The sequence below is a fragment of the Colletotrichum lupini genome, chromosome 7 (assembly GCF_023278565.1).
Source record: "Colletotrichum lupini chromosome 7, complete sequence".
Lineage (NCBI taxonomy): Eukaryota > Fungi > Ascomycota > Sordariomycetes > Glomerellales > Glomerellaceae > Colletotrichum > Colletotrichum lupini.
Genome location: NC_064680.1, coordinates 4,228,704 through 4,255,865, shown reverse-complemented (window position 1 = coordinate 4,255,865; position 27,162 = coordinate 4,228,704). Strand labels below are relative to the sequence as shown.

Sequence of the window (27,162 nt, the reverse complement as noted above, 5' to 3'; positions counted from 1 at the left end):
AAACTCATGTAGTCTCGGAAACAACGTCAATCTTTGAGGATGTCATACTTGAGTCTCAAATCATATGTTATTAGCATCTGAATTTTCATGCACCGAATTCAAGGCAAAAGTCTGGTTCTTTTTGGATCTCGAACTCTCGATCAGTGGCCTCATTCTTGCACATGACCCCTTGTGCAATGGGTGTCCGTGATGCCCAGGATCTGATTGGAAATTTCCGGGCTCATGGGTCTTGGAAGAGAACGAAAACGCTCAGTATTATGTATTCTCTTCGTTTTCGCCCATTTACACTGGAGGAGAAGTAGCGATCTAGATACTGCTGATGTCATTAACTGACCTGGAGATTCAGATCATCCGCATAGGTATCACAGCTTGATACAGATTTTGGTAATTTGATGTTCTTACCCTCATTTTGAAGGTGAGACTTTGCAAGTGCTGCAATAAAGCAGACGGTAGAAGTCTCCGGCACCAAGAAATAGCGAAGGCGTGTTTTCTCAGCGAGGTTGCTTCATGTTGGCAGCGGTTTTGCTGTTCTTCCCTTCACACTGCTCACGCGTTTGCAAAAGCCAAGGCTGCATTATGATAAGAGATTCTTTCTGGGGAGAGATATTATTGAATTGTCGAAATGAGCGTATGCGCGTTATCGACCCGAGCTGTAAACCCTCGGGTAAGCTGCTCGGGTTGATGCTTTGTTCCGCGTATCCTTTACCACCCGACTCGGGTCCGTATGCCCCACACCCCAAGCGATCCGAACCCGTTCAACCGCAACTCTATCCGAGCATTCACGGCCTGGCATAGAGTAGAAAAAAATATGCAAACACGGAGCTAATGAGGCTTAGATTTTTCAAGACTTTGTGGAGCTCGAAATTCTCTTTTGGGTACTGGCATGTCTTTACAATGTGGACAGCTTCGTTCGCTCCTCGGCGTACATATACCCGTCCATTTCTTTGCTTTCTCGAATTCCCAGATAGTCCTTTCTGACGGCAGTCTCCCTCAACATTGCTCGCCATTCTTGCCGAAGTTTCTTGTAATTTTTCGTACATTCTGCTCCGAATCACCAGACGCTCGTTAGCCTGCAGCCATGTCTACGGATGGTTACTTCGCGCCAGTGCCAGGAGTTAAGCCTACCAAAGGAGGAGCCTACCTTTGGCGCTATCTCCCGAGCAAACCTGCGGCGATCCTATTTCTCATTCTATTTCTATTGTCTTCCCTCTACATCAGCTGGAAGATCTGGAGGACTCGTGCTCGCTTCTGCATCGTCTTTGCAGTAGGATGCCTCTGTAAGTTGCGCAATGGCTCTTGACAAACCTCGATGTACTGACTCCCAGTAAGTTGAAGTCATAGGATATGGAGCACGCGCTAGCGCCCACGACAAGACCGACAGAATCATGACGTTCGCCATCCAGAACATGTTCATCATCATCGCACCCGTCCTCTTTGCCGCCTCAATCTACATGATCCTCGGTCGAATTATCACGAGTATGCACGCCGAGAAATATTCGATGATCCGACCAGCCAAATTGACGAAGACGTTTGTCCTTGGAGATCTGGTTTCTTTCCTAATTCAGGGAGGCGCTTCAGGTATGATGGTGATCCAAAAGCCCGGTCTCGCGACTTGGGGTGAGAGGATCGTCATCATCGGCCTTGTTGTCCAGATCATCATGTTTGGCCTCTTCTGTGCTATCGCCGTCGTCTTCCACCGCAGAATGAGACAAGCACCCACTCCCGACTCCCTGGACGGCCTAATCCCATGGGAACAGAGCCTTTACATGCTTTATGCCGTCAGTCTGCTCATCATGGTTCGATCGATCTTCAGAGTTGTCGAGTTCGCTCAGGGATATACGGGTTACTCTCTTTCCCACGAATGGACACTTTACGTTTTCGACTCCCTTCTTATGTATCTCGTCACGTTGCTCTTCGCTTGGAGGTTCCCAGAGCGCTTGAGGCCTAAAGAGGATCTGGCTTTGTGAGCTATCGTGCATAGGCCTAACCTTCGATGTTTGGTGCTGGGTTGTCACATATGTGAGGGGGGGTCAAGCTTGTGAATCAAGGCATTTTGTGGGAGTTTGCTTCGTTAGGTCGGTCTTACGGGCCTTCTCGCTGGCCGATTTCAGTCCTCACTTCAAGTCCTTAAGGAGTTTGGCACGCCTCAATGTCTAGCTTAAGTAGACGCTCTCGTCTGTTTCACTTAGAGACGGGGTTAGTAGACGCGGAATCGGCAATGCTTATCAGGACATGAGGTCAAGTCAATTCTAATGTTATTTGAAAACATGCCACGGAGGGCATTATTTTCCTTTTTTTTCCGGTGAAGGTTTCAGTAACTCAGCGAAGCCAGTATTGAAGTGGAAGATTTGGAGGATAAATGGGCTAAGCTCATGAGAATGCAAGATCCATGGAGAAGCACCTCAGAGACAGTCTTACGCTTACATCTCATGTAATCGGCCATGTGTGGTAAAAACAGCGGAACGACGTAGTCCTAAGATGGGTGGGCTTTACCAGGTTCTACTGTTTGTTATAGTTCCTCCTACAACGATATCAGGTAAAATCAGGCCAACAGCCAGCTTTCATCATCCGAGTTGTCATCCAAGTCATCTTCACGTCGGATCACGAATACGTTTCGACTATCATTGAGAATATTCTCTAGGTAGTTTGGGATTGTTGTGATGGATTTTCTTATCGGAAAAGTAAAGGCTAGGTAGTTATACATTCATCCGACCCTATTCCCGCAGTTTTCTTCGTTCGACAACTCACTTGAGGTATTATTGAGTTAAAGAAGAAGTGAACCTGCTTGTACTAATGTCGAACCGCAGTCGATGGGATACATTGGAGAGCCAAAAAGCACCTCCCGGATACTGAGAAAGATCCATTCTGATTCCTCCCGCTGCTGTGATCCTCTCAGGTGAATCTAGATAGTGCTCAGGTCTTAACTCTCCATCCCTAACTCCACTGCACACCTATAGTCCTTGGATCAGCTCTATCATACACAGGTCTATGCCGGTGTTCTGTGTCGCTACCCGACTCTGAATGGTGCTCCTCGGGGCTCTCAGAAACGTTCAAGTCAGCCCCCATCAGAACGAAAGCCGCCCAATATGTCGGCTGAGAATAGTTCAGATGACCCTTTTTGCCTCCAAGCGGTGCTATGATTCTCTCAGTATCCTGCTTTTCGCCATTCCCAAGTAAACCCCTTATTTCGGCCAACTCTATCTCGACTGCCCGCGGAAGCGCCTGAAAAATAGCTGACTGAGCTGCCTTCAAGGCTTCTCTCAGTGACTGACCCGATGCGAGGCTTTCATAGAAGCGTCTCATAAAAATGACTGTAATGTTGTCATTTATAGGCCACAAAGTGACTAACACATTCCTCACGCCAGAAGCAATCAGACTTGTAGCAAATCCTGCGGTACTCCCACCACCGGCATAAGACACTCCTCCAGTGTGACAGGCGCTCATAACAACGAGCTCATGATCCATGCCTGAGTCAGTGAAGTCTTCAACAGAGATGCACTTTCCATTAGCAACAGATATTTCTATCAGTGTTAAGAACTCCTCCGAAAAGTCGCCGTGAGTGGCTAGGTGCAAAATGTCATATTGGTGGATGTTAAAGAGAATGGCTTCTTTCGTCGCGTCAGATCCAGCCAGCGCCAAATTAGCGGATTGCAATCTGGCAATGACCTCGGCTTCAATCTCAGCACCCGGGAGTGAGGAAAGAGGTGTTACTCTTCCAGTAATTCAGTCCACATGTGACATCCTCGATGGGATTCCAATAGCCAATACTTTTCTTTCAACGTTCGAACGATTTCGTGTTTTTAGTGCGTAGCATGAGCTTAGGTTTGGAACGTACGATACTGTACGAGACTACAAATTCGAGGATACCCATCGCTGTAGATTTCCGTACAAATATGTCTTCTCGGGAACCTGTGTGAAGCTCAACTGACTAGAGGCTTCTGCTAGCAATCGACTATCCCACTCACTTCTACTTTGTACTTCTGCACAACTTGCGAGTCGCAATGCTTCACAGAGCTCGAACTTGCCGCTCGCGAAACGTGATAAGTGAAGGTTTCTATTGGAGACTGAATCGAAAGGAAATTAAGATATTGGAGCCCCAATAATTGAAAGATAGGCACGACAGTGTAGGAGATCGCAAACCAAAATCTCGACAGAGGAGTCGTCGCAAGGTAGTCGGCGTACAACTTGGAAAGTTGCCCAAATATCTCTTCTATGTAAGTGCGCAGAGATTATCTGCATCGCAGTGGGCGGAGTAATAGGGCTTCGGTCAAGCTAGCCCCCTAAATCTTGTCAAATGAGACGAACGATGCTCTCCATGTTTACAGAATTCTGATCTACATATTCAGCTACCTCTCCTTGACCATGTCAACCGCCGTAATAACCTTTAGTTCAGTACTAAGTTTATCGATGTCATTCCAAAGAAGAAGGATCGAAGTCCTCCTTCATGTCAGGCACCCAGCCTTTTGGCCGTTCCGTTCCCCGGATCGCCAAGCCATAGCCCAGCTTCTCTACCTTGCGCACTGACTGTCGCATCACCTCCATTTTGCCCCTGAAGTCTCTTGTCGGAATCTCTGGAAGAATCTCGAAGCAGCTGCTCAGCTCATGGATATCCATCAGAATGTTGCGGCCCTCTATGCCGGCCAGCTGACCCGTCTGGGCAGTGGTCACCGTAGCGAAACGCATCATCTCGCCAAAGAGGTCAAAGAGACCAAACATGTAGTCGTTTTCGGTGATTGAGACGTTGGCTGGGACTGCCGCTGCTGTCTCTTCCTCGCTGATGAGGGTCTGGTTTCGGAGGTAGTGGGAGAAGGAAAGGGCCTCAACGAGCTCCTCTAGGCAGCGGAGAGAGTGGGCATAGCGGTAGCGGTTGACGCCTTGGATGTCGTTCTCAATGGAGGTGAGATGCTTCTGAATCTCGCCCATGCGCGTTTCGATCTCCTTGTTGGCGAAGTTTGGAAGGTCGCCCAACTTGTTGACTCTGGCCCAGTATTAGTAGATGGCATGAGAACGAGGTGAGATCGGTGGGAGTCACCTTTGGCAGGTGAAAATGCTGCATCCCTGTTAGTCAAGTCCCATTCCAGACGAATTGTTGAATGCTCACATCTTCTTGCTCAACGCGGTGACGTCTCTCGATGCCTTGACAATGCGCTCCCTACGATCGTGGTGCTGATCTAGCTCATCGCGGAATTTCATGAACATGGGGGTGAATTGAGACTCGGGCGCAGCCGGCTTCGGTTTGGATTCATGAGTCCGCATGTTGCCATCCCGGTCGCGCTTAGACATCCTGAATTACTGCAACAATTAGACGGTGTTGGTGAGATGCGAGGTCGGGAAAAAGTGAGGCCGTCGATGAAGTCAGTGACTCGGAGTGATGTTCGTGTGAGGTCGTGCAGGGTCAGAATTCAATTTAGTGGGGTCGGCAGATGGAGCACCCGGGGTGTGGGCCCAGCACACTCATCTGGGCTTCTGGGTCCAGGGGCTGGCCGGTTTTGCCCACGTCACTCAAATTTCCCATCATGGCAACATGGGGATTTGAAGCTTCAACCCCCGAAACTCACATTCGCTTCAGCGCATCGTTTCTTTCCGGGCATATTCAATGGCTTTCTGGGTAACTCCGCTCGAATAATACCGTCTGATTAGATAGCCGACAATTCTGCGGCGAGTCACATCTCACCCGATTCATATTCCAGCATGGCCGGCCTCGACGCGTTCTTCCGGCCCGTGCCGCTCTTCGGCGCCGCCGCGCTCCTCCGTGTGGCGATGCTATACTACGGCCTGTGGCAGGACGCCAACTCCGCCGTCAAGTACACCGATATTGACTATCTGGTCTTCACCGATGCCGCTCGCTTCACTGCTCAAGGGCGCTCACCCTACGATCGCGAAACTTACCGCTACACGCCACTTTTGGCCTGGATGCTTGTGCCTACGGCGTGGCAAGGATGGTTCTCATTCGGCAAGGTTGTTTTCGCGGTCGCTGACTTGCTGGCCGGGTTCTTGATCGTGCGCATTCTCGAGAGACGTGGCGTGGAGATGGGGAGAGCACTGAAGTTTGCCAGTATCTGGCTGCTGAACCCCATGGTCGCAACGATCAGCACCCGTGGGAGCTCGGAGGGACTCCTGGGTGTGTTGGTCATGGCGCTGCTTTGGGCTGTGCTCGAAAGACGGATAACGCTGGCTGGGCTGTTGCTTGGCTTCGGAGTCCACTTCAAGATATATCCATTCATCTATGCGCCAGCAATTGTGTGGTGGATGGATGAGGAGATGCTCGGCCGAAAGGGGGCAGATCCCGCCCAGACGCAGACTATTGGCGAAGCCTTGGTCAAGTTTGTCAATGCTGAGAGAGTCAAGTTGGCCGCCGTCAGTCTCGCGACCTTCATGGGACTCAACATTGCCATGTATTCTATGTAAGAACCCAAGTGGCTGGCTATTCCGGGCAGTGCTAACCGCCTCACAGCTATGGCACGCCATTCTTGGCGCACACCTACTTCCACCACGTCACCAGGATCGACCACAGGCACAACTTCAGCCCTTACAACGTGCTATTGTATTTGACGTCCGCTTTCCCTTCCACAGCTACCATCCGCATTGAATCTATCGCCTTTCTCCCACAGATCCTGCTGTCAACAGTGCTCATTCCGGTCATCTTAGCAAAGAGGGACCTTGCAACTTCGATGATGGCTCAGACCTTTGCTTTCGTGACCTTCAACAAAGTCTGTACAAGCCAGGTAAGAGCAAGCTGCCACTAAGTCGGTCTCACAAGCTGTGGCTAACATTCGAGCAGTATTTCTTGTGGTACATGGTCTTCCTGCCCATTTACCTCCCCGGCTCGACGTTTCTCAAGAACCCGAAGCTCGGGGCGACTGCTTTGGGCCTGTGGATTGTGTCCCAGGCTGCTTGGTTACAGCAGGGCTTCAATCTAGAGTTCTTGGGCATTAGCACCTTCTTCCCAGGCTTATTCGCGTCATCCGTAGGATTCTTCCTCGTTAACTGTTGGATCCTGGGCATCATGGTCAGCGATGGCGATTCAACAGCCTTGGTGACAGGCGTCAAAGCCAAGCAATAATATCCGCAAGATGATGTAGATGTTGTAAGGAGACGAAGATCTAGTAACATTAAAGATCCCATCACATTGTGAACCAGACTTGATACCCGCGTAACCTTGGTCTATCGGTGAATGTTGTCGAGCCTTGATCCACACCCATTGAGCCAAATTTCGTCTAAGCCAATTCACAATCCTTTGGATTAATCTCAAATGCATGCAAGAGGTATTTGACTGATATTGCGAAGACCGAAAGGGAAGCTCAAAGGGGGTGTGGTTGTTGCCTGAAAGTGGACACGTGATCCGGCGTCACTTTCCCGCGATGGAACGCGTGTCACCCATCCTCTACCCCAACTCTACCCCGTCGCATTGCGCAACATTCTAGGCTTCAAAGCCAGCACCCGGACCACGCGCCAGTCCGCGGCGCTTTCCTCCGTAGACAGATCGCAATGTGGCTATTAGAGACTGACGGTAATGTCTTCGAAGGTACATCTCAATCTACCCCACTAATTGTGCGAAATGCTGACGCGATTGATGTCCAGGGCGACGGCTTTGGCTCCGGCCAGGCAAACGATATCTCTTCGGCCGAACGGACTCGGAACGTATGGGTTATGACTGGTTGAACACCTTGCACGAACTTCACTGACGGTTTGCAGCCGGACAACTGGCCATCTCTCATAAGACCATCTCGCGCAAACATCTGACCATCGAGGTCGACAATGTGTCCGACGGCGATAGCGTACGTAGGCGTAAAGCGATCGGCTAGTGCAATAGCTGAATATCTTCCTAGCAACATCTCTCCCGCCGATCGACCGTCACAATCGAAGACTTGGGCACCAAGACCGGGACGACTGTAGACGGGCACAAATACAAGGGCGAGAAGCATGTCGTGGCCGCAGCTTCAGCAGAGATTAAGATGGGTGGCTGCCCTGACATGTTCCGGTAAGGGTCTTGTCGTTCGAAGATGCGGGAAGCTTGCTGACGATCTTCTAGCTTGACCTGGCAACCTGTGGCGCTCACGTTCAGCTTCTCAAGCCGAGAAATGCAGTCCGACCCCTTTTCGCGACTGCGTGTCGACCTTGAGCAGCTCGACGTGAAGTTGTTGGCGGATTATAACATTCAGCATACAACACACGTTGTCACAAAGAAGCGCAACACTTCCAAGGGATTGCAGGCGCTGATCAACGGAAGGTACATCGTTGCAGACTCCTTCGTGGACGCCATTGTCGCGGCCGCGACACCTCCAGAAGACGACGATATTACTGCATCCTCTGCTTTGGAAACGGACTTTGATGGCAACTGGCCAGATCCGTTGAATCATCTGCCTCCTCGTGGTGGCGAGCCTGTCGAAAGGCCTCCATCCGCGTATGCGCCGGACGAGGCCCGCTTGGAAATCTTTGAGGGGTATACCTTTATTTTCTACGACAAGGGACAGTTCGATAATCTTCTGGCGCCTATCACCAACGGCAAGGGCAAGGCTCTATACACAAAGGTCGATCCAAAGTCAACAACAGTGGACGACTTCGTTCTCTACGTTAAAACGGAAGCTGGCGAGAAAGGCCTCGGTTCATTTGACGACGGTAGCGAAGGACGAGGTGTCGTAGTTGTCCGCTTCGTACCGAACAAAGGTGACGCTGTGGATTGGTATGCCGACTTTTTCACTCAGGTCTCTCTCCGACTTGATCACAGACCCATCGAACAAAACGAGTTCCTCGAGGCCATCCTCATCAAAGATGCCAGCATATTGCGCCGGCCTTTGGAGATGGACCCGACGCAGGGCCCGTCAAGCACAACACCGCAAGAAGAGGTGGCAAGAGTTGACTCCAACTCAATGGATATAGATCAGCCGACTACGTCACAGAATACGCTACAAGAGTCTGCGCCCGCGCCTCAGCCTTCTGCTACCAGAAGTCGGGTGCGGAGGGCACCGACGAGACGCTTTGCTGGATTTGACGCGGATGATGATGATGACGACGCCTTCACTCCTTCAGTTGTTGAGAGCAAATCGGTCGAGGCCGAAGCTGGGGACGAAGGATTGTTTGTTTCTCAAGACGCGCACGCGTCTAACGATGTAGCCGAACCATCACCAGATACGAACAGACGATCCCAAAGGAAACGCCCTGCAGCGCAGGACGATGACATTGAGGATATCATCCCGACAGCTGCCGCAGTGAAAAGGCGAAGGATCGCCGCCGGAGAAGAGCCTGTTCCGCGAAACGAATCACCCGAGCCCGCGGAACCGGAGCCAAAGCCTGCCCCCAAGGTCAAGAAGGTGAAGAAGGAGATTGACGTTCTAGACGTCGCCCGCCAGCAGAGGGAAGCGATGGAGGCCCGTCTCAAGGCAGAGAAGGAAGATTTAGCCAATTTGCCTGACGATGTTGACTTGGAGCAAATCCGCCGGTTGCACATCGTCGAGGAGATGCCTCTACGTCAGCCACCAGCCAACAGAAGTCACGATAAAGATGATGAGAATGGCAGGTGGGATCCACGGTGGAACGGGAGGAAGAATTTCAAGCGCTTCAAGCCGCGGGGTGAACTCACGGGGCGGCCACCTCAAAAGGTCATCGTGACCCTGACGCAAGTCAAGCCCAAGGAATTTGGTATCGGAGACGATTACTGGCTAGAGGACGACAGCCAGCGCAAGAAGAAGGGCAACGAGAGCCAGAAGAGCGGCACAGCCCAGGACGAGCCTGCGCCCCCGCCACCGCCAGCAGCTGTGTCTCGGCCTACGTCGCGACAACAGCGTGTTGTCTTGAGTGATGACAGTGAAGAGGATGAAGACATACCCGATACCCAGGCTGAGCCCGCACCAGAGCCAGAGCCTGAACCTGAACCTGAGCCGACGCCGGCGTCACGGTTGAGGAGTACGCAGGCGACGACGGCTACGCAGTCACAGAACACCACGCAGAGCCAGTCGACGAGACAAACTCGCGGGAAGAGGGCCGCGCCGGAACCTGCCAAGGAGCCGCCAGCGAAGAAGCCGAGGGCCACGCGGCAAGTCATTGAAGTTGCGGATAGTGACGACAGCGAAGATGAGCTCAAGTTCAAGTTTGGCCGGAGGCGTTAAGGCGGCACAGGGAGGGAGTGTGGTAATGATGATGTATGACTTGCATTCGCGACGGGCGCTGCTTCTATTGTTAGGGGTATCTCTCTATCCGTATTCTGCTTACAGGCTCGACCTGTTTGAATACAGGCGTCTACTGCCGCATCTTGCTTGTATGTGCCTCTCAGGACCAAATCTTATGTGAGCCTGAAACCAGACCATGTACATCAGTCCATCTCGTCCATCGCGCTCGGCTTCGAGCCCTCTTCCTCATCTACCAACAGCCCCACGAGACACGCGGAGAGCATAGTCTCGTAATTTACCCAGGGATGAATCTCCCCAAACAACTTCGTCCCATCACGCCCCGCGCCGCGCAGCAACTCAGGCTCGCCAGCCGGGTGGTACGGCAGATACGGCGTGATGTTGTACACCCTCCCACCCAACGCCATCCACGCATCCTTCCCCTTTCTCCCCGTCATTTTTTTCAGCATCGAGGGTGTGACTTTGAGGTAGGGCGTCGAGGGCGGAAGGTTACGCAGGTCCGCGTTGGGGCCTGAGATGCGCGCCCAGTCGAGCGGGGAGTGGCCCGGCGTGAGGATGACTTTGCGCGTTGGCTTGGGGGCCTTTGCGGAGTGCGTTGGCGGCGGCGCAAGGGAGGAGCCGAGGGAGGAGCTTCCGGGTGCCGGGCCGCGGTTCGGTACGGGGCCGCGGGCGCGTTGGGGGGAGTTCATTGCTGGGAAGGCGGCTAGGCGGGGAGGGACTGGGCCGCGGGGTGTTGGGGCTGGTGGCGGCATCATGTTGGCTGAAGTCGTTGATGGCGGAGGAGGGGGCGGCATGCTTCCTTTGCCGAGCGTGGAGCCGGAAGAGGAAGATACTGAAGAGAGTGGTGCGCCGAGGGTGGGCGGTGCCATTGCCTTTGAGGGTTCTTCAAGATTGAAGGAGGGTACTGGTGCGGCGGGAGCGGCGGGGGTTGCCTTTGGTGTTGTTTGTTCTTCAGCTTCTGGTTCGGTTACCGTGGGCGGCGCCGGAGCGGAAGGATTCGGGGATGAGCGGCGGATGACTGGCGGAGGAGGAGGCATAGAGACGGCGGTCCCGGTTTTGCGCGGTGCCGGTGCCGTTGCCGGTGCGTCGACGGGGTCATCGGGGAGATTGAGCGTTGGTGGGGGAGGGGCATCGCGCGGCTGTTCCTTCGTGGAGGGCTCGGGTGCGTGCCTATTCGTGGTGGTTGTCGAGGAGGCCGTCGTCTTTGACTCATGTTGGTCGCTTGGCGGTGGAGGAGAAGAGGATTTTGACCGCGAGGAAGGTGGTAAGAGCTTTGTATCGTTTCGCCAGGCGAGGAGGAAGGGCGGCATGAAGGGGTGTATCCATGGCGGAGGAGCGACGATGACCCAGACGAAGGAGGCGAGGATGAGGGAGACGCCGATGTAGCCCATGATTGCGACCCGGTGATGGGCCGTTGGCCACGGCGGAGGTGATGGGATGGGAGGAAGAGAAGTTGAAGGAAAGGACTAGAGAAGATGTTGAAGCGTAGTTGAGGTTGTGGCTGAATACTTAGATATGGAAGCTGCGGTTGTGGTTGTGCCTCTTTCCCATGGAGGTTCTGCGCAAGATGGGAAATCTTTGTCAGCTTGCAGCGGCTACAACATTGACTTCGGCTTTCCGAGGCCGCTGAGTGGTGCAAGCTCTAGCTCGCGGGCTGCTGAGCGACAAGGGGGGCACGGGGTTCACTGGCGGGGTTCGAGCCTTTTTCAGGCTGTTCAGTAGCATGACGCGCTACGGGTACAGTACTGTACAGTAAGGTAGTGAAGAGGTGCGCAATTCAGGTGCAGTGTGCAGGAGGGAAGAGAGAATGATGAGGTAAGCGGTGCAGAAAGGGTACGTACTCAACGCTAAGGTGATTTGAGCCGGGCAACCAGCCAGACCCTCGGGACACGGTCTGACGGGTAGGAAGAAAAAAAAAGAAAATAAACGAGATGGAACCACCCGGACCCCGACGCCGACCAAAACAAAAATAAGCCAGACACTACCATTCACAGGTCCACACCACACCAAAAGTCAAGAGAGGGGAGGAGAAAAAAGGGAAAAAAGCAAAGAAGATCGAAAGGTGACATGTCACCGCCGCCGGGTCCCGCTAACCACTCACCATTTGCAGACTAGGGGAACCTACTGGCCGCCCCTCCATGCCCTGCCCTGCCTGTTGCTCGAATCCTCACCGATCACAACCTACAGGGACTGGGTGCCGAGGCAGACAAGGCAGGGTTGGTGGGTTTGATGGTCGTCTTTTGTGCAGGATGCCGTTGTGTTGAAGCCGCAACGCATGAATAAACAAATGCCAATCGAGATGAATGATGGGGAAGGATGGCGATAGGAGGAGCGCGAATGCATGGTCAATGGATGCAGGAACAACCACAACACACAGTCTCTAGACTATAGCACCAAAGGTTGAAGGACACAAGACGCGGCACAATAATAGAAGCGTGGGCCGCGGTCGTGAACGTGGTTCCTGTCGTTCCTGTGTTTCCCGTTGTTCTACGGACCCCCAAATCGAGGCGAGTCCGAGCTGGGGTTCTTCTGGCAGTGTCAACGATGCAGAATAACGATGTCATTTTGCATTTCTGCATCTCTCGTAATTATCGTCTCGTTCCGGACAGGCATCATATGGTTCCTTGTCTCTGCTCTTTGCCTCACCCTTTTGAATGACATTCATTCTTCAACTCGCGCCTCCTTCTTCCCCCTCATCTTCATTCCCGCGTTTCTTTCTAACCTGAACGCGTCTACGCTTGTTCTAGGCTTAAGCACCTGACGGCACATGTCTCACATCCGGCATTACTCCTGTTGATCACGAACGCATGTTTCAATCGCAACGACGTTTGATATCGAGTCTATTCGTTTGAAATCATCTGGAACGAAACAAGGCGCAAAGACACACACCCACAACATATACGAACCAAGAAAGAAAGAGAGGCAGAGACAGACACATGCACACGACAACCTCATTCTCTGGCCCTCCTATCCACACCGAGCAACTCTGACCGACGGAATTCTCCCACCGCCGGGCCACACACGAAAAGAGCATACGAAAACCGAAAGAAAAGAGATCAGAAACAGTAGCGATATTCGACACACACCGCATCGTGGATTCGTGCCTCGTACCGGAATTACAGGCTCTTCAACAACCCTCGCCCAACCTTGCCTTCGAAAAGGGACCCCCTCAAAAACAACCCCACTGCACACACCGCAGACAAGATTGGCCTTGCGCGGGACCCCCCTTCTTCAGGTTTATTTCCAGAATTTCCAAGGGACAGCCCGGGCCAGGGGTGGACACCGGGAGAGAAAGACTCCAAGAGACTCCAGAGTCCAAGAGAGAGAGACACAGACGGCCAGGGACGAAGCCAAGCACCGCCAGGGACGTCCCAGCACAGAGGTCTTTCGTCCAATGTCTCGAGCACCACAGTCAAGTACCTTTCCCCGAACCACCACCTCCTTTTCGCAGCGCTCCCTGGGGGAGGTACTTCCTCATCTTTAGCACCAGCATCTGCAACCGCACCCGCACACCCGCACCTGCAGGTACGTACCCGCAGCCACGGCTAGGTGCTACCCCTTCAGAAAATGCGAGCGCTCTCCTCCGTGGGCGTTGGCGGCGGCGGTGGCAGCGACACCAGCAACAACAGCAGGAGGAGCAACAACAATCTTTCGACTGCTCCCTCGGTTCCGTCTCCCTCACCTTCACCAAGGCACGCCGGCGATTCATTGACATCGCCGCCACTGAAAGGCACTCATCCACACACCACCACCACTTCCAATACCAAGCGTCCCCAGCAGCAGGGCAACAATAAGCTCCAACAACACCAAAAACATCTCGTCGTTCAGCAGGGCAAGCAAACGCCCGACTCGTCCCGAACTAGGAGAAACATCAGACCATCCATCTCACCCGCCACCCGCATCAACCCCGCCGCATCTGCTCATCGTCCATCATCCAACTCGTCCAGACCACCTGGGACGACGACAACGACATCACCCCGTCCATCGGCTGCTCCCTCGGGTTCCTCTGGCCCTGGTGCCTCTACTGCTCCAACCTCCGCAACATCGTCGCCCGCCGCCGTCGCTGTCGACCGCAAACCCACGGCGGCCCAGCTCCGAACCACAAATAATCCCACATCGACTAATAACACCAATCCCGCCGCCGTCGATCGCTCGCCCACCCCTACCGCCGCTGCCACTGCTGCGACCACTACCACACGCCCACCACCACGGCCACTTACCGCTGCTGCCACTGGCCCACCAACGATAAACGGGCCCCGACGCATCACAGCTGCTGCCACCAGTGCCAGCACCACCAAAACAACCACCACCACCGCCGGCCCAAACACAACATCGTCACCTTCACCTCCCACCAACACCACTTCTTCAACGCCGACAACAACACCAGCACCACAGCCCGCAACAACCCCAACGTCGACGCCATCCTCAACCTCGAGACGACAGCCGCCTGCCCTGTCCTCCAGCTTGCGCACACCCCTCCGCACACGAGACCAAAATGTCCTGAACCCCTCTCGACCTGCAAACGCCGCGCGAGCGAAGCCTTCGCCTACCCCGTCACCCACAATCGGCACATCACCAGCGTCCGCTTCCGCTACCTCAACACCAACCATGCCCCCCTACGAGAAAGGGGGCAGCACGACCTCCAGCCAACCGGCGATGCCTTCCCTCAGCGCAAAGGCAATCGGTCGAGCTCCTCTGACCCCGAAAGTCGCTGCGAAACCTTCACCCCCGGTCGTCACCCCCATGGGTCGTCGCCGCAACGACAACACAAGCAACAACAACACAAATTACCCCACACAACCGCACATCAATGGAGGGGGTGCGAGGGACGACCTCACGAGCCCTGCGCCTTTCCTCGCCGCGAATAACATCACACCTCGCACCGCCAGTCGCCAGAGCCGTGTGAGCAGTACCAACACAACCCCGAATGGCACTCCGGACCCGGACAGGAACGAGTGGGATCGCCAGCCGACACTCGAGCCTCCGAGACGACAGGTCGTCACCTTCAGCCCGCCTTCAAGCGTAAGCAGCAGGAACGATGCAAACGATTCCAAGTTTTTCTACGCCAGCGAGGCAAAACCATCGCAAGCTTCTCAACCGAAAGCTCAGCCTCTCAAAGCCCAGCCCAGACCTCTAGCTCCTCAGCAGCGAAATTCCACTTTCATGTACGCCAACGGCGGTGCTGTCGAAAAGAACAGGCCTACGTCACCTGGTATTGGTTTCACGCCTGTCCTGGCGCCGTCGCTTGCACCGTCCCTCTCTCCGCAACTTACGCCAGCGCCAGAGCCACCATCGAGCAAGTTCTTCTACGCCAATGGAGCTCCGAATCTACAGCCTGGTTTCCGGCCCTCATCCGCAGCATCAATGACGGGCTCAGTCACTTCGGCGTCGAGCAAGCTGCATAGGACATCAGCAGGTTCAGCGAACGGCTTCCCTATGGCCCAGCGACCGATATCGCCAAACAAGCCATCCCAACCTCCGACGTCCGCACCATTAGTCAAGAGCAATAGCATGCCGCCTCACACTGTTGGCCGTGCCCACATGACTAGCCCTCCGCCGCTCGCGCCGCCGTCACATAAGCGTAGGACGAGTACCGACACGCTCTCACAGGTGGCAAGTCAGGTTGGATCAGAGGCACCAGCGACAGATGCCATGATCATGTCCAGATTCATGGCTTCACAAACATCGACGCCCTCCGAATTGCCGTCTCCGACAGTACCGAGTTTCTTTGCGCAACAGCCGATCACGATTGCGTCAATAATACAGGCAGCAGACGATCTGGAGGAAGAGGAAGAGGAGGATTCGGCTGATGAGGATAACGACCTCGAAGACCTTCACAGCCCGACCAAGTCATCTCACGGAGACCCCTTGAACGACATGGTTCTCAACGCGAGAAGAGAGCGCAAGGTTCAGGATCTTGAAATCACCAACGCGTCTCTCGAGGCAATCAACCGGTCGCTGGAAAAGCAGTTGCGGAAGCAGACGGCAGAACTCAGGAGGTACAAGAGGCTATCAAGGTCCGGACGTCTGTCCGTCCCTCCTTCGGGCGGGTCGAGCCGGATGACTTCTGCCGACTCCACTCCTGCAGGCCTAGGCATTGAAGGACTGGACTTGTCGGATCTCAGCGAGGAGGAGGCGGAGGAAAATATGGATGACTCCATGTTTGAGTCTTCAGAGCTTTCCGAGACGGATTCAATGTCAATATCAAGTCCCAAGGAGGATCCGGAACGAGACCTGCGTCGCCGGACTCGGGATGAGAAGCGCTTGCAATTGGATCTCTCGAAACATCGGGAATTGCTCGTCGACAGCCAAAAGATCAACGTGAGCATCAAGAGATGCTTGAATTGGACAGAGGAGCTTATCAAGGAAGGCAAGAAGGCCCTCGAGTACAACGTCCGCCCTAGCGACGTGGAGCTACCACCGCGGGTGCTCCGGCCGGCATACCTTGAAGAGAACGAAGATGCAGAGAAGGGGCAGAAGGATGAGTTCACAACCTCATTACCGAGCAGTCCGTTAGATTCCCCGAGGAGTCTGTCGCCCCACTGGAGCAATCCGCAGGACCGCGATAGCGGCATCGAGCTGCCTGCGGATGAAAAGAAGTACAACACAACAACATAATCTACGAAGCAGACCGGATCTCATCGTCGCGGCCTGGACGTTGCGGCGGCATCGCACAACATCACCACTCACGGAACACATAATTTTCCTTACAAAACATTTTACTTTTCTTGCATAGCACGGGGGAATCAGTCCAGGTTTGGGATAAGTCGGAACCACGGCGTTTTCTTTTGTTGTCCATGGGAGGGCCTTTGAGAAAGACAGGGAAAAGGTTTCATCCCAATCGGCGGCGGCATCGGCTCTTGTCCCTTCAGAGGGGCCATCACGAGGGACCTGCCGCATACACACACTGCTTTTATTATACCTACTTTTTTCTTTCTAGTTCTCTCTCCTTTGTCACACTGTTTTTTGTGTACCAACAGATACCCCAAAGCACTTTACATATAAACAACGGAACATAAAGGGGCGGGCCGAATGAACAATGTCTTTCATGGCCGCGCTTAGGTTTGGTTTGGGAAACGTTTGTTGACTCTTGCCCGAATTTTTGGAGCAGAGCACAGAAGAACGAGACAGTGGGAGGAAGACGAGACGGGTCCAAAGCCCAAGCAGTGGCGAAGCCGATCTGTATCATAGCAAATTCAAGCCAAGAAGGCCGGTAAAAGACCTGGCGATAACTTTATCTAGTGTGCCTTGAGTTCTCTATGTGACATGCCGAAAGCATTAAAGGTATAATTAGAGCTAAGTTCAAAATCGAACGCCACGCCAGCCACGAGGTTTACTCTGTGGTTGGTTGTACTAGACACTGGAGATTATGATACGGGAAGGAGAATTTGCGAGATTGTGAGACATAAGGTTGCCATTGTCCGAAGGGATGGACCGAGACACTTTATGTGCTAGTTCTCAAAGGAGGCGGCGGTCTTCTCAACGGTCTCACCGGAGAGTGGGTATCAAGAGTCAAGTTTCCCCTTTGAGGTCGCTTGAATGTCCATCATTTGAGACGCTGCGGCGTCGGCTAAATTATAGACTTGGTAAGACCGAAATCCGGGGAAGGGATAGTCTAGAAGTTGAGCTTCAAGTAAATATTGCTGTCCAATCTGGGTTGACACCTCTACCTGCCCATTCAATGCTCCTGGTAATGGTCCAAGGTCACGGAACCCCGGTCGCTAACAGCCATGAATCTGCTTGACCGACAGGAATTGTATTGTGGAATCCCCTGTTTAAAGGATCGATGGCGGCTTGTGCAAAGATCATGTCAAGGCAACATCTACAGCGACCCTTACAGGGACTCACAGATGAGAATCTGGAGACGAAGACAGCCCACCTTCGTCGGGGGCTTGCGTGCGTTTGTTTTCGTTGGGAATAGCAGACTTGAGGGGCAGATTCGGGTTGATTAGGGCAGTGATTCAAGCCTTTTGAGATCTTATTCTGCTGTTGGGTGGTATTTGTCTGTGAATATGCAACTGGTAATTAGGGATGGTGTTGCTGGGTAGATCTCGTTGAAGGCTAAGAACACTTTGTTGATTTAGGAGATTGACGACCGCCAAGCTAAAGCATCGTGCTGCCCATATATCATGGGCATCGACTTTTAACCAGCTCCAGGGTCAAATTCACGGTTGGTTTCCCTGGAACAGTAGTGGTCTTTTGGTGCTTATATCAAAGTCCTTAAAAACACCTCGTTATCCTCGCATGACTACTATGCCAACCTACCTGATTCATCGTGCAGGTGCTTTACTACTCATGATGTCTCTTCCCCTTTTGATAATGTCTACGCCTATATACCTGAGAGAAAAACTTCGATAAGCTAAAGGTTACAGTATTGAGTCTCTAGATGTTGCGTATCGGGTCGGGCTGTATGACCCGGTGGAGGCTGGAGCGGTAACCGATCCTTCATAGTGACGCTGAACTCATGTTTCATCGCGTTCATCGATAGGACTGAAAAGGTGTGCTTTTGCATGTGCGAAACTGGGACAATCGAGGGAAAGATCAAATCAGAGCGCATCCGATTCTTCCTGGTGGCGCTGTATGCCTGTCGGGTTGGTTGATGCGATTGTTGGCCTCCCGCATATGCAAGGTGATAATTTGCCCAAGGCCGCTTGTCCAACTCAAACTATCTGAAGCGCGAACCTCAGCGGGGAAGCTTAAGGAGTACATGCAAAAATTTCCATTGGATAGCCTCCAGTCTTTTTCAGAAACCTGTCGATGAGGGGTAGACTGTACGCAGGAAGCTTCGCTACTTGAGCTGTAGGTGCTTTCCTTCACATTGAAAACCCCTTGATCTCCTCTGAAGTTTTCAACCTGTTTTGGACCTGTATCGCACTTCCCCTCCTCGGCTTGCCTTCATTCGGCTCAAGAAGCGGTTTGGCCCGTCCTTTACGCGATGGCTACTCCGAATAGTATCAAAGCCGCGAGAGAGGCGGTTGAGAGCATTGCCACACAACATGGCCATGTGGCTAAAGACAAATTACGACAAATTCACCCTGACTTGCGCCGTGAGATTGAGCAAACATTATTTTCGAAGGATCTGATGATCGGATCCAGCGTCATCACGTACGTTTCTGGGTGACATTGGACCTTGGGGCCACATGCTAACCGCCAATGGCCAGACTCGCTCCAAGCCATTCGTGTCTTCCCGGATCGTGGTCGAATGCAACGGGGTTCTGAAAACTAACAGGGTTGCCCAAACACCTTTTAAGGGCGGGGCACTACTTACTTTTGTTACTTTTGCTGCCATTTCTGAGGAACATCCGACGAATCCAGATCGCATTCTACGATGGTCACGAAGAACAAGCGTCCTCGGTGACTTATAACCTTACTCGGCTCGAGCCCAGCCATGTGCTGCAGAAGATGATCAAAACCGAAAAGGCGGCTTTCGAAGAATCCGTCCAGTACTTTCGAACATTTCACGATACAGTGCAGTGGTTGGCAAAGAACGACGATAGGACCTATCCAAAGTCAGAGGAGGCTTCCCAGAAGTACTCGAAGTCCGAAATTCATCCTAGCTTGTTCAATCTCCGAGAGATCGGTGCCCACCATCGAGCCTCCAAAATTCTTTGCTTGTCTCCCAGTGAAGGCGCAAACAACGAAATTCAGGTGGCCTAGCTGGGAAAGCACCTAAACGACTTTTACAAGATGTTTTCCTCCCAACGAGCCAGCGGCATGGAGCAAATGGGTTCAACCTCACAAAAAGATGCTCCTGCCTTCAATTTTCATATCCCTAGTTTTCAAATCACCGAAAAGGAGCCAAGAACGCCGTAGAAAAGCATCGTTTTCACTATCTGTTCGACCTCTACCCGTGTGACGGGACACAAACGTTCAGGCCACGAGCCTCCATCTCGATGTCTTCCAGCAGCTCCTTTGCATGACCGACGACTCCGACGTACGCCATTTCGTTCAGGATAAAGTGAGCCTTGCTTATGATGTCGTATATGGCGAATAATGTAATATTCGAAGCGTACACAAGTAGTAGAATCCGGATCACAACGGAGCATTGATTGGCGGCCCAGCGATCGAACTTGGTGTCATAAAGACACCGATAAGTCCAGAGAAGGATTACCATAGACTTTGCGTGGTGGAGCTGAAGAGACCCGGCGTCCCAACCGTCCAGGTAAGGCGTAGTACTGTTACTTTCGTAGATAGTAACGACCTTCAAGGCGATGGATTCGTAGCTCACACTTGTGGTTGTTAATCATCCGAGCTAACTCATTATCGAGAACCTAGCGAACCAGGCAATACGATGAGACTGATCGACGAGACTCACTGGAGTGAAAGAACCGATGAAGCGATGCTATTGCCCATATCGAGATGATCCGGCAAGGCTAGTTTCCACTGATGCAAAAGTCTGTATACCGCAACACAACGTGCAGGGTCTAGCGGAACCGCACTGATAGACTCTTCCATGATTTGGTAGAGGGAATATTTCAAACCAAAGACCTCTAATTGATAGGGTGCCTCGAAGATATGAGTTCTTGGGCTCGGTGTGCGCAAGTCGTGCCAGTGACTTTGATTGTCAATGATTTTCGTGACGAGCGGCTTAGAACTTAAGAACTTCGCTGAAACTGACTCGGCAGCTTCCCTGTACACCCATTTCCTTTTGGTTAGCGACACTTTCAGCCAAACATATAGCTATTCAGAGAATCAAATTGAAAGGTTATGGAGAGCTCGTATGCCGGAGGAATGAACATACATGAAAAAGCAGTAAAACCCCCAGTTGATGTGAGAAATAGTATGCCAGTCCCTCATTTGACTTGGTGTGCCCATGTCGGAAAAGTTAAACACAGTAAAGTCGCCCTTTTCGAAGCCCAACTCTGACCATGCCTCCCGGACTAATTTCGGAAGGTTTTCATGAGTTCCAAATGTTACTAGAGATTTCTCGTTGCAGGTAACGAACCAGAGAATAGATGCTCCCTGTAAGAAAGTCAAGGAACCCACGCGTCTCTCTGATTTGAGCAACTGACACGCTTCGTCTGCGAAAAGACGGGCGAGAGCGATAGCGTTTGGATCGAAGGCGTAACACCTTCTGGCTGAGTGCAGCTAGGGTCGAACCAGTGTCAGAGGATACTTGCGGAGCCGAACGAAGTAGCGAAGCAGACAGAATATCTAGTAGCTTACAGCGGATACAGTGAGGACGGCGTTGACGAGGAAAGAAGAACAAAACACCTTTTGGCTTGCTATTGTAAGCCCAGGACCACCGCTACATAGGTCTGCAACGAAACGCCCCTTGTCGACTATATTGGATAATGTACTGTCCCAGGTCCAGAACAGATGCAGCAGGCTGGTCAGCGCTTCATCGTCGTCCGAAACATTTGTCCAGCGAGAGACAGGCAAGACACTGCAACAGCCCAAGTTGTCAATGAACCCTGAGCTCTGACCGTCAGCTAGACTAAATTCGCTGAGCGGCATCTTGACGTTTGATAGACTTGTTGGACATCCTGATCTTGATCGTGGATCTATGATCGGTTCTTGATTCGTGGCGCCGAGGTTTGGACCGAGATTTTGAGACACTGTGTTTTCTATGGGCGAGAAATAGTGAGCAGTCTTTCCCAGTGATTGAAGTCTTTCCACTCATGGAGAATCTCACGGGTTTCTTCGTCTGCCCCTTTAACCACAAGATCCGCATTTCCAATCGACTCAATGGTATCATCAAGGTCCGTGCAGTCTCTCAATTGTTGTACAAGGTCTTGAACAACTCTGTCCTCGCTCGATTGGATCAACTTTAAGACATTGTGGGCGCTTCGGTAGGCTCTGGACGTGCGAAAAAGTGCCTGCTTCTGGGCCTGCCGCTCAGAAAGTCCCTCTGGGGCTGGGTACACACATGGACACTTATCATTCGTGCATCTGAGGCACCTTGGCCGGGTGCCACTGCACTGTAACAATCAGTTGGAAGTTCTATAAGAATAATTGCTTGCCTAAAGACAGATGATAAACCAGTAACAGTGGAAATTAAGGATTCAGAAGTGCGTGACTGACTTTGACTCTCCGCTTCCGACAGGCTGGAAAGGATTAGCTATGTTTAAGTCACAAATGGCGATTTGGAGTGCTTTCCATTACAGGCCGTTAAAACTTGGCTCCTATTTATCTTCGTCTTAACGGAACGAATCAATGCTGGTATTCCGGTGGCAGTGGATGGCAAAAGAAGCCTCAGTTTGGGCCTATCTGCCATGATTAATAAGTGAAAAGGCGCCCGGGGGGTGGGGGTTGCCCCGAAATGAAATATATCAATCAGAACTGAGTACAACGCAGAGAGAGGCCACTGGGTATTCCGCTCATTGAAAGCCGCTTTGTACAAAAAGCGCAGAAAGATGAAGTAACCAAGCTGGCAGAAGGCGTGAATGCGGAGATTGTGTCTTATCATATAATGTTAGCTTCGCATCCTGAGGCTCACAGATCATCCCTCCAACAGTCCATTCGATCATGCCATTGCTTTTTGAGTGGTCCTGTGGAAGGTCGATCGTTTTCTCTGGTGGCGCAGGTGACTCTCCGCCGTAGCCGGCAGCTGGAAAGGCACACTGACTGACATGACGACCAAACGTAAGCTAGGTAGACAGGCGCAATGTCACTAGTTTTTACACAACTTGGTGTCTTAACATTTCCGGGAGGATGTAGGCAGCAAGTATTTATGGGGTTATTAGCTCTTCAGAGCAGATGCTTCGACTCATAATCCACCCCGTCCACTGCCAACGAAAGGTTTCCCGATATGATACTCCGATATGCTCTTAAATATAATTCATCCTGCTTCGCATGTGTCCAACGTGGTAAAGCCAACATTTAGTGCGGCTTCACACAGACTGATAGCACAGCATTCGGTTTCGGGTCATCGGAGCGAGATTGACAAGAGGTGCGTGCATTCGTAATGCATCACGGCCAAGAGACTAGCTTCGTCTCAGGACCTTTACCCCGAACTCTCCCTCGAGATGGTCACGCCTGCGCCTCCGCCCCTTTAAAGTAATGGGCAAAAAAAAAGTCTACACAATTACATATCGAATAGTCACACTATTACAGCGTCTACTTAACGCTATAAATATTATTTTGAATCAAACCTCGAGATCTCAGGGTTGTTAAATAACCTTTTAATTATCTAAATTCACAATAAACCTCAGTAGCCTCAAGAAAACAAAACTCAGACAGAATGATACTTCTGTGGCATCAGTTACCTAGTACTTAAAATAAGGGACTGTGACCATGCCCAAGATTGACAATCCATCCTCCCAACCACTCTACACAACGCAAAGATCCTCGAGATGGTCACTTGACCAGATCCCACCTACACTTGGACTTCCCTCTTCTACATTGAGATTCATAATAAATGATGAATTTGAAAGATAAACATGAAGCGAAGTTTAACAGCGATCTACAAGCCATATTGAACTTCGGATGCTCTACAACGGCACTCAGCTACAGGACTTCGATACCGGCCCACTCTAACCTTTTATTCACCTTCTCAGCGCGCCCTGTCAAACGGCTGAGACAGGTAGTCCGGCTGCTCGTCTGGCAACCCAGTCGCAAATGAAAAGTCAGGGTGAAGCTGGCTCGAGTGCCACAAACATATAAAAGTTTCTACATAATCAAATTGAACTACCAATCGACTGCAGGCATCTTTGCCCCTCATCACGTCGTCAATCGAATCGCAGTATACTTCTATCTTGCAATCATCTTCAAAACTTGGTTTTGCTATGTTAACCGCAATCCTCAAGCTTACTTTAAGTGTCACGATGGTGCAGCCGGGCTCACCGGCTGGCATTGCAATGAGTTGTTGCGATACCTAAGTACATCGCGTCCGGGTCCTCCAATCTCCTGAGAGCGACCACTTCTCAATACTGTTACACTAAACAATCAATCTTAAAATCTTGGTTGGTTACAGCTCCGGTGACGCAATGGCTACATCATGGCTTAGTGGAAGTTGGCAGGAAGGGGAAAGAGGAGAAGAGGAAGCTCCATTATTGAGTATGCTGTACATGCGATAAAGACGTATAACCCAGCCGTTTTATTGCTTGGATGCTTTAACGTTCATATCGAGCCCTTGACGGGTTTTCTCCTTCTTGTTCTGAAGGAGGGGAAGAGGGGACTGCATCGCCTATGATGTAAAGAGCACGGAGAGCACATTCATTATGGACAGAGGCGTCTTATCGGGGTGCGAAGTACAGTTAGTTGACTTGAGGCGGGGTAAAGTAACGAATAAAGGGTCGCCTCAACAAACACTGTGACTATGAGACACGTCACCCACCATTGCCACCAAGCTCAGTGAGTCGCTTGGCAGGTCGTTTATCATCCGCCACAGGATGAATTCGTTGATTCACTTGCATACATACGCTTAGTACGCCCCTCCTAAGCCGGGCGGGGCTCATAGGATTATCTATAAGTTCTCTATCTTCGTTTAAACTATTAGTATCCCTATTATAGGGTAATTAGTTCGAACCGTAGTTAACGAAGAGATTAATTAAACTATATAAATATTTATATTTTAAGTATAAAAAAGAGGTTCTAATTATAAGTTAAGCTAGCTACGATAATTATAAATAAGGCCCTTAATTAGCCCCTACGTAGTTAGCTATATACCGCGGTCGAATTAGACTTTTAATCTAATACTAACTTTTTTTTTTTTTTATTAATTTAACTACTATAGTTAGAAGTATAATTCGACCTCGGGCTTATTTACTAAGTCGTCTCTTTTTCCCCCTTTTTTTTACTCTTTTTATATAACTTATTCCTCTATTTATATAATAACTTTTCTATTACTTACGAATTACTCTAATCCCTTATTTAGTACTATTTTTATAAAAGCGTTTACGAAGTTATTTTCATTATTAATTTAACGGATTTTAAGTATTTCGTACTTTTTATATAATTACTTAAGGGCTATAATATTAATTATAAGCCTCTTTTTTTTCGTCGTTCTTAATTTAACGAAGTATTTATATAGCGAATAAGAATTAATATAAATAACTATTAAAATAAGTAAAAGGCTAATTCGATTAGTAATCTTTTTTAGCGTTATTAAAATTATATAAAACAGGTTAACGCCGTTAATTATACTATAAACCTCTAACACTAATATATTTCTGGTTATTTATTTATTTTTAATTAATAAGTAATAGATTATATTACTATATATAATAAATTCGCTTTTACTTATACTCTCGTTAGCTAGGATAATAATATACCTTAATTATAAAATAAGGTCGTTATTATTTATAAATAATTTATTAATAAAGACGTAGAGCTTACTAATTATAAAGTTAATTAAGTAGTAAACGAGACCTCAATCGAGATTCGTTTATTATTACTTAAGCCGCTTATTAAGTACTTTAACGTCTTATTTAGTTAAATCTATAGCTTACGCTACCTTAATATAATTAAAAATTACTTTAAGCTAATAAATATTCGTAATATATACCCCTTGCATAAGCTTAGCTTTATACCGCTTTTTAATATTAGTTATATTTAAATTAATAAGGTTAATCTTCTTACCTTACCCCTTTTATTAAAAAACGACGGTTTTTTTTTTAATTATAAAAATCCCGTTATTAAGTATTAGGGGGGTGTTTATTATAAAGACCTTTTTTAGCTTTACTACGAAGCCCGCTTTTTAGAGCTCTTTATCCTCTTTCTTTATAAAGTTAATATTAAATAGGCCTAATATATCGTCGGTTTATATTTTAATAATCTTAAATTAATTACTTTTATACTCTATAATTAATAAGTACGGGTCGTATATAGAGGTAATTATTAATAGTTAATTAATATAAAAATCGTAGTATATAGCTTATTAATAAGTGCCCGATTTTGCGAGCTTATATAGTAGCTTAAGTACTTTAATAATCGTACTTTTTAGGTACTTATTAGCTATTTCTTTTAGTAAATAGGCTAGGATTTTCTTTATAAGCCCTATAGCTAATTAAGTATAGGCCTAGGTAATATTACGGCTCTAAATCTCGTATCCCTTTTTTTATAGTAATACTATTAGTACTATTATTAATTATTAGCTATAGCGCTATATAGTAAGCGATTATATAAGTAGCGTTGCTTTTTTAATATTATTATATCCCTAAATTACGTATTTAGACTTCTTATATAGCTAGGGTATTCTTTTCTTTTTAATCTTACAAACTATTCGTAATTTAAATATGCGGAGGTTTATATATTTTTTTAAAGTTATATAGGATAAATTAATAGACCCCTCGATTACGAAAAGTATTTACTTTAATAAGATCTAATCCCTTATATAGCTTTCTAATAGTTATAATTATACCTTTTTTACGTAGTTTAATTACTAACTCGAAATCGGCTTTCTTTTTTATTATATAAAAGGTATTAATTACCTTGTTATTAGTAATAAATTGCCGTATTAGGGCTTGCCGTCGTAGTTTTTTACGACGTCTTATTAGTAGTATTAGTACCCTTTTAGTAATTTCCTCTTCTTTATCGTTTATTAATATTACTACGACGATTTTATTAAGAATAATTTCCTATACCTCTACCGCGGGTTATATAGTTTCCCTTAGCTTTTTTTTTTTTTTATAAGTTAGAAATTACCTCGTTAAGATTTATATAATACGGTCTAATTATTATAATTAATACTTTAAGTAGCTAGTTACGATCTCTTATAACTATATAAGAGCGCTCGTTAATAGAAATTAACTTATATAGCTTAGCTTATTATTAAGTAATTTTGTACTATACTTATATATCCGAATTTAGTAATATATTTAAATTACCCCCTATATTGGGCCTATTATGCGTAGTAATTACTTTATTAATTTATTTTTTTATACTTACCTCGCGCAGTATTTATATTATTTGTTTAATTACTTAGGCTCGTTAGCTTATACTTAGTAATAGTAATAAGGCTAAGGTCGTTTTTAAATATATTCTAAATATTAATAGCGTTAGTATAAGTCCGTTAGGCCCTATAATATTATTATAGTATTTAAGTACTATCTAGAGGTATTTATTGTTAATAGAATCCGGATTTTCTTTTTTAATA

At 49.3% G+C, this 27,162-nt stretch overlaps 7 protein-coding genes across 7 annotated transcripts; 4 read left to right on the top strand and 3 right to left on the bottom strand.

The window, feature by feature from the left end:
* Positions 1 to 1,078: 1,078 nt before the first annotated feature.
* Positions 1,079 to 1,967, top strand: CLUP02_14291 (RTM1; the record flags this gene model as incomplete). The annotated part of the gene is made up of 2 exons (XM_049293222.1): positions 1,079 to 1,277; positions 1,330 to 1,967. The coding sequence occupies 2 exons, from the start codon at positions 1,079 to 1,081 to the stop codon at positions 1,965 to 1,967; spliced, it is 837 nt and encodes a 278-aa protein (XP_049150368.1).
* Positions 1,968 to 4,410: 2,443 nt separating this feature from the next.
* CLUP02_14290 (translin family protein) lies at positions 4,411 to 5,283 on the bottom strand (the record flags this gene model as incomplete). The annotated part of the gene is made up of 3 exons (XM_049293221.1): positions 4,411 to 4,978; positions 5,033 to 5,050; positions 5,102 to 5,283. The coding sequence occupies 3 exons, from the start codon at positions 5,281 to 5,283 to the stop codon at positions 4,411 to 4,413; spliced, it is 768 nt and encodes a 255-aa protein (XP_049150367.1).
* A 233-nt stretch (positions 5,284 to 5,516) lies between these two features.
* Positions 5,517 to 10,106, top strand: CLUP02_14289 (FHA domain-containing protein; the record flags this gene model as incomplete). The annotated part of the gene is made up of 10 exons (XM_049293220.1): positions 5,517 to 5,608; positions 5,664 to 6,404; positions 6,455 to 6,725; positions 6,782 to 7,036; positions 7,296 to 7,372; positions 7,425 to 7,525; positions 7,582 to 7,641; positions 7,696 to 7,778; positions 7,830 to 7,981; positions 8,033 to 10,106. 10 exons carry the CDS (start codon positions 5,517 to 5,519, stop codon positions 10,104 to 10,106), a joined length of 3,906 nt encoding a protein of 1,301 aa, XP_049150366.1.
* A 203-nt stretch (positions 10,107 to 10,309) lies between these two features.
* CLUP02_14288 (uncharacterized protein) lies at positions 10,310 to 11,515 on the bottom strand (the record flags this gene model as incomplete). Its single annotated transcript, XM_049293219.1, has 1 exon — positions 10,310 to 11,515. One exon carries the CDS (start codon positions 11,513 to 11,515, stop codon positions 10,310 to 10,312), a length of 1,206 nt encoding a protein of 401 aa, XP_049150365.1.
* A 2,003-nt stretch (positions 11,516 to 13,518) lies between these two features.
* Positions 13,519 to 16,742, top strand: CLUP02_14287 (uncharacterized protein; the record flags this gene model as incomplete). Its single annotated transcript, XM_049293218.1, has 2 exons — positions 13,519 to 13,590; positions 13,893 to 16,742. 2 exons carry the CDS (start codon positions 13,519 to 13,521, stop codon positions 16,740 to 16,742), a joined length of 2,922 nt encoding a protein of 973 aa, XP_049150364.1.
* Positions 16,743 to 17,163: 421 nt separating this feature from the next.
* Positions 17,164 to 19,937, top strand: CLUP02_14286 (uncharacterized protein; the record flags this gene model as incomplete). The annotated part of the gene is made up of 13 exons (XM_049293217.1): positions 17,164 to 17,186; positions 17,236 to 17,337; positions 17,456 to 17,522; positions 17,580 to 17,622; positions 17,876 to 18,020; positions 18,209 to 18,294; positions 18,549 to 18,702; positions 18,771 to 18,877; positions 18,928 to 19,038; positions 19,139 to 19,229; positions 19,286 to 19,336; positions 19,421 to 19,772; positions 19,812 to 19,937. The coding sequence occupies 13 exons, from the start codon at positions 17,164 to 17,166 to the stop codon at positions 19,935 to 19,937; spliced, it is 1,458 nt and encodes a 485-aa protein (XP_049150363.1).
* Positions 19,938 to 19,968: 31 nt separating this feature from the next.
* Positions 19,969 to 22,698, bottom strand: CLUP02_14285 (uncharacterized protein; the record flags this gene model as incomplete). Its single annotated transcript, XM_049293216.1, has 10 exons — positions 19,969 to 20,353; positions 20,440 to 20,769; positions 20,866 to 21,212; positions 21,291 to 21,691; positions 21,760 to 21,981; positions 22,026 to 22,045; positions 22,149 to 22,171; positions 22,408 to 22,525; positions 22,564 to 22,615; positions 22,656 to 22,698. The coding sequence occupies 10 exons, from the start codon at positions 22,696 to 22,698 to the stop codon at positions 19,969 to 19,971; spliced, it is 1,941 nt and encodes a 646-aa protein (XP_049150362.1).
* Positions 22,699 to 27,162: the final 4,464 nt, after the last annotated feature.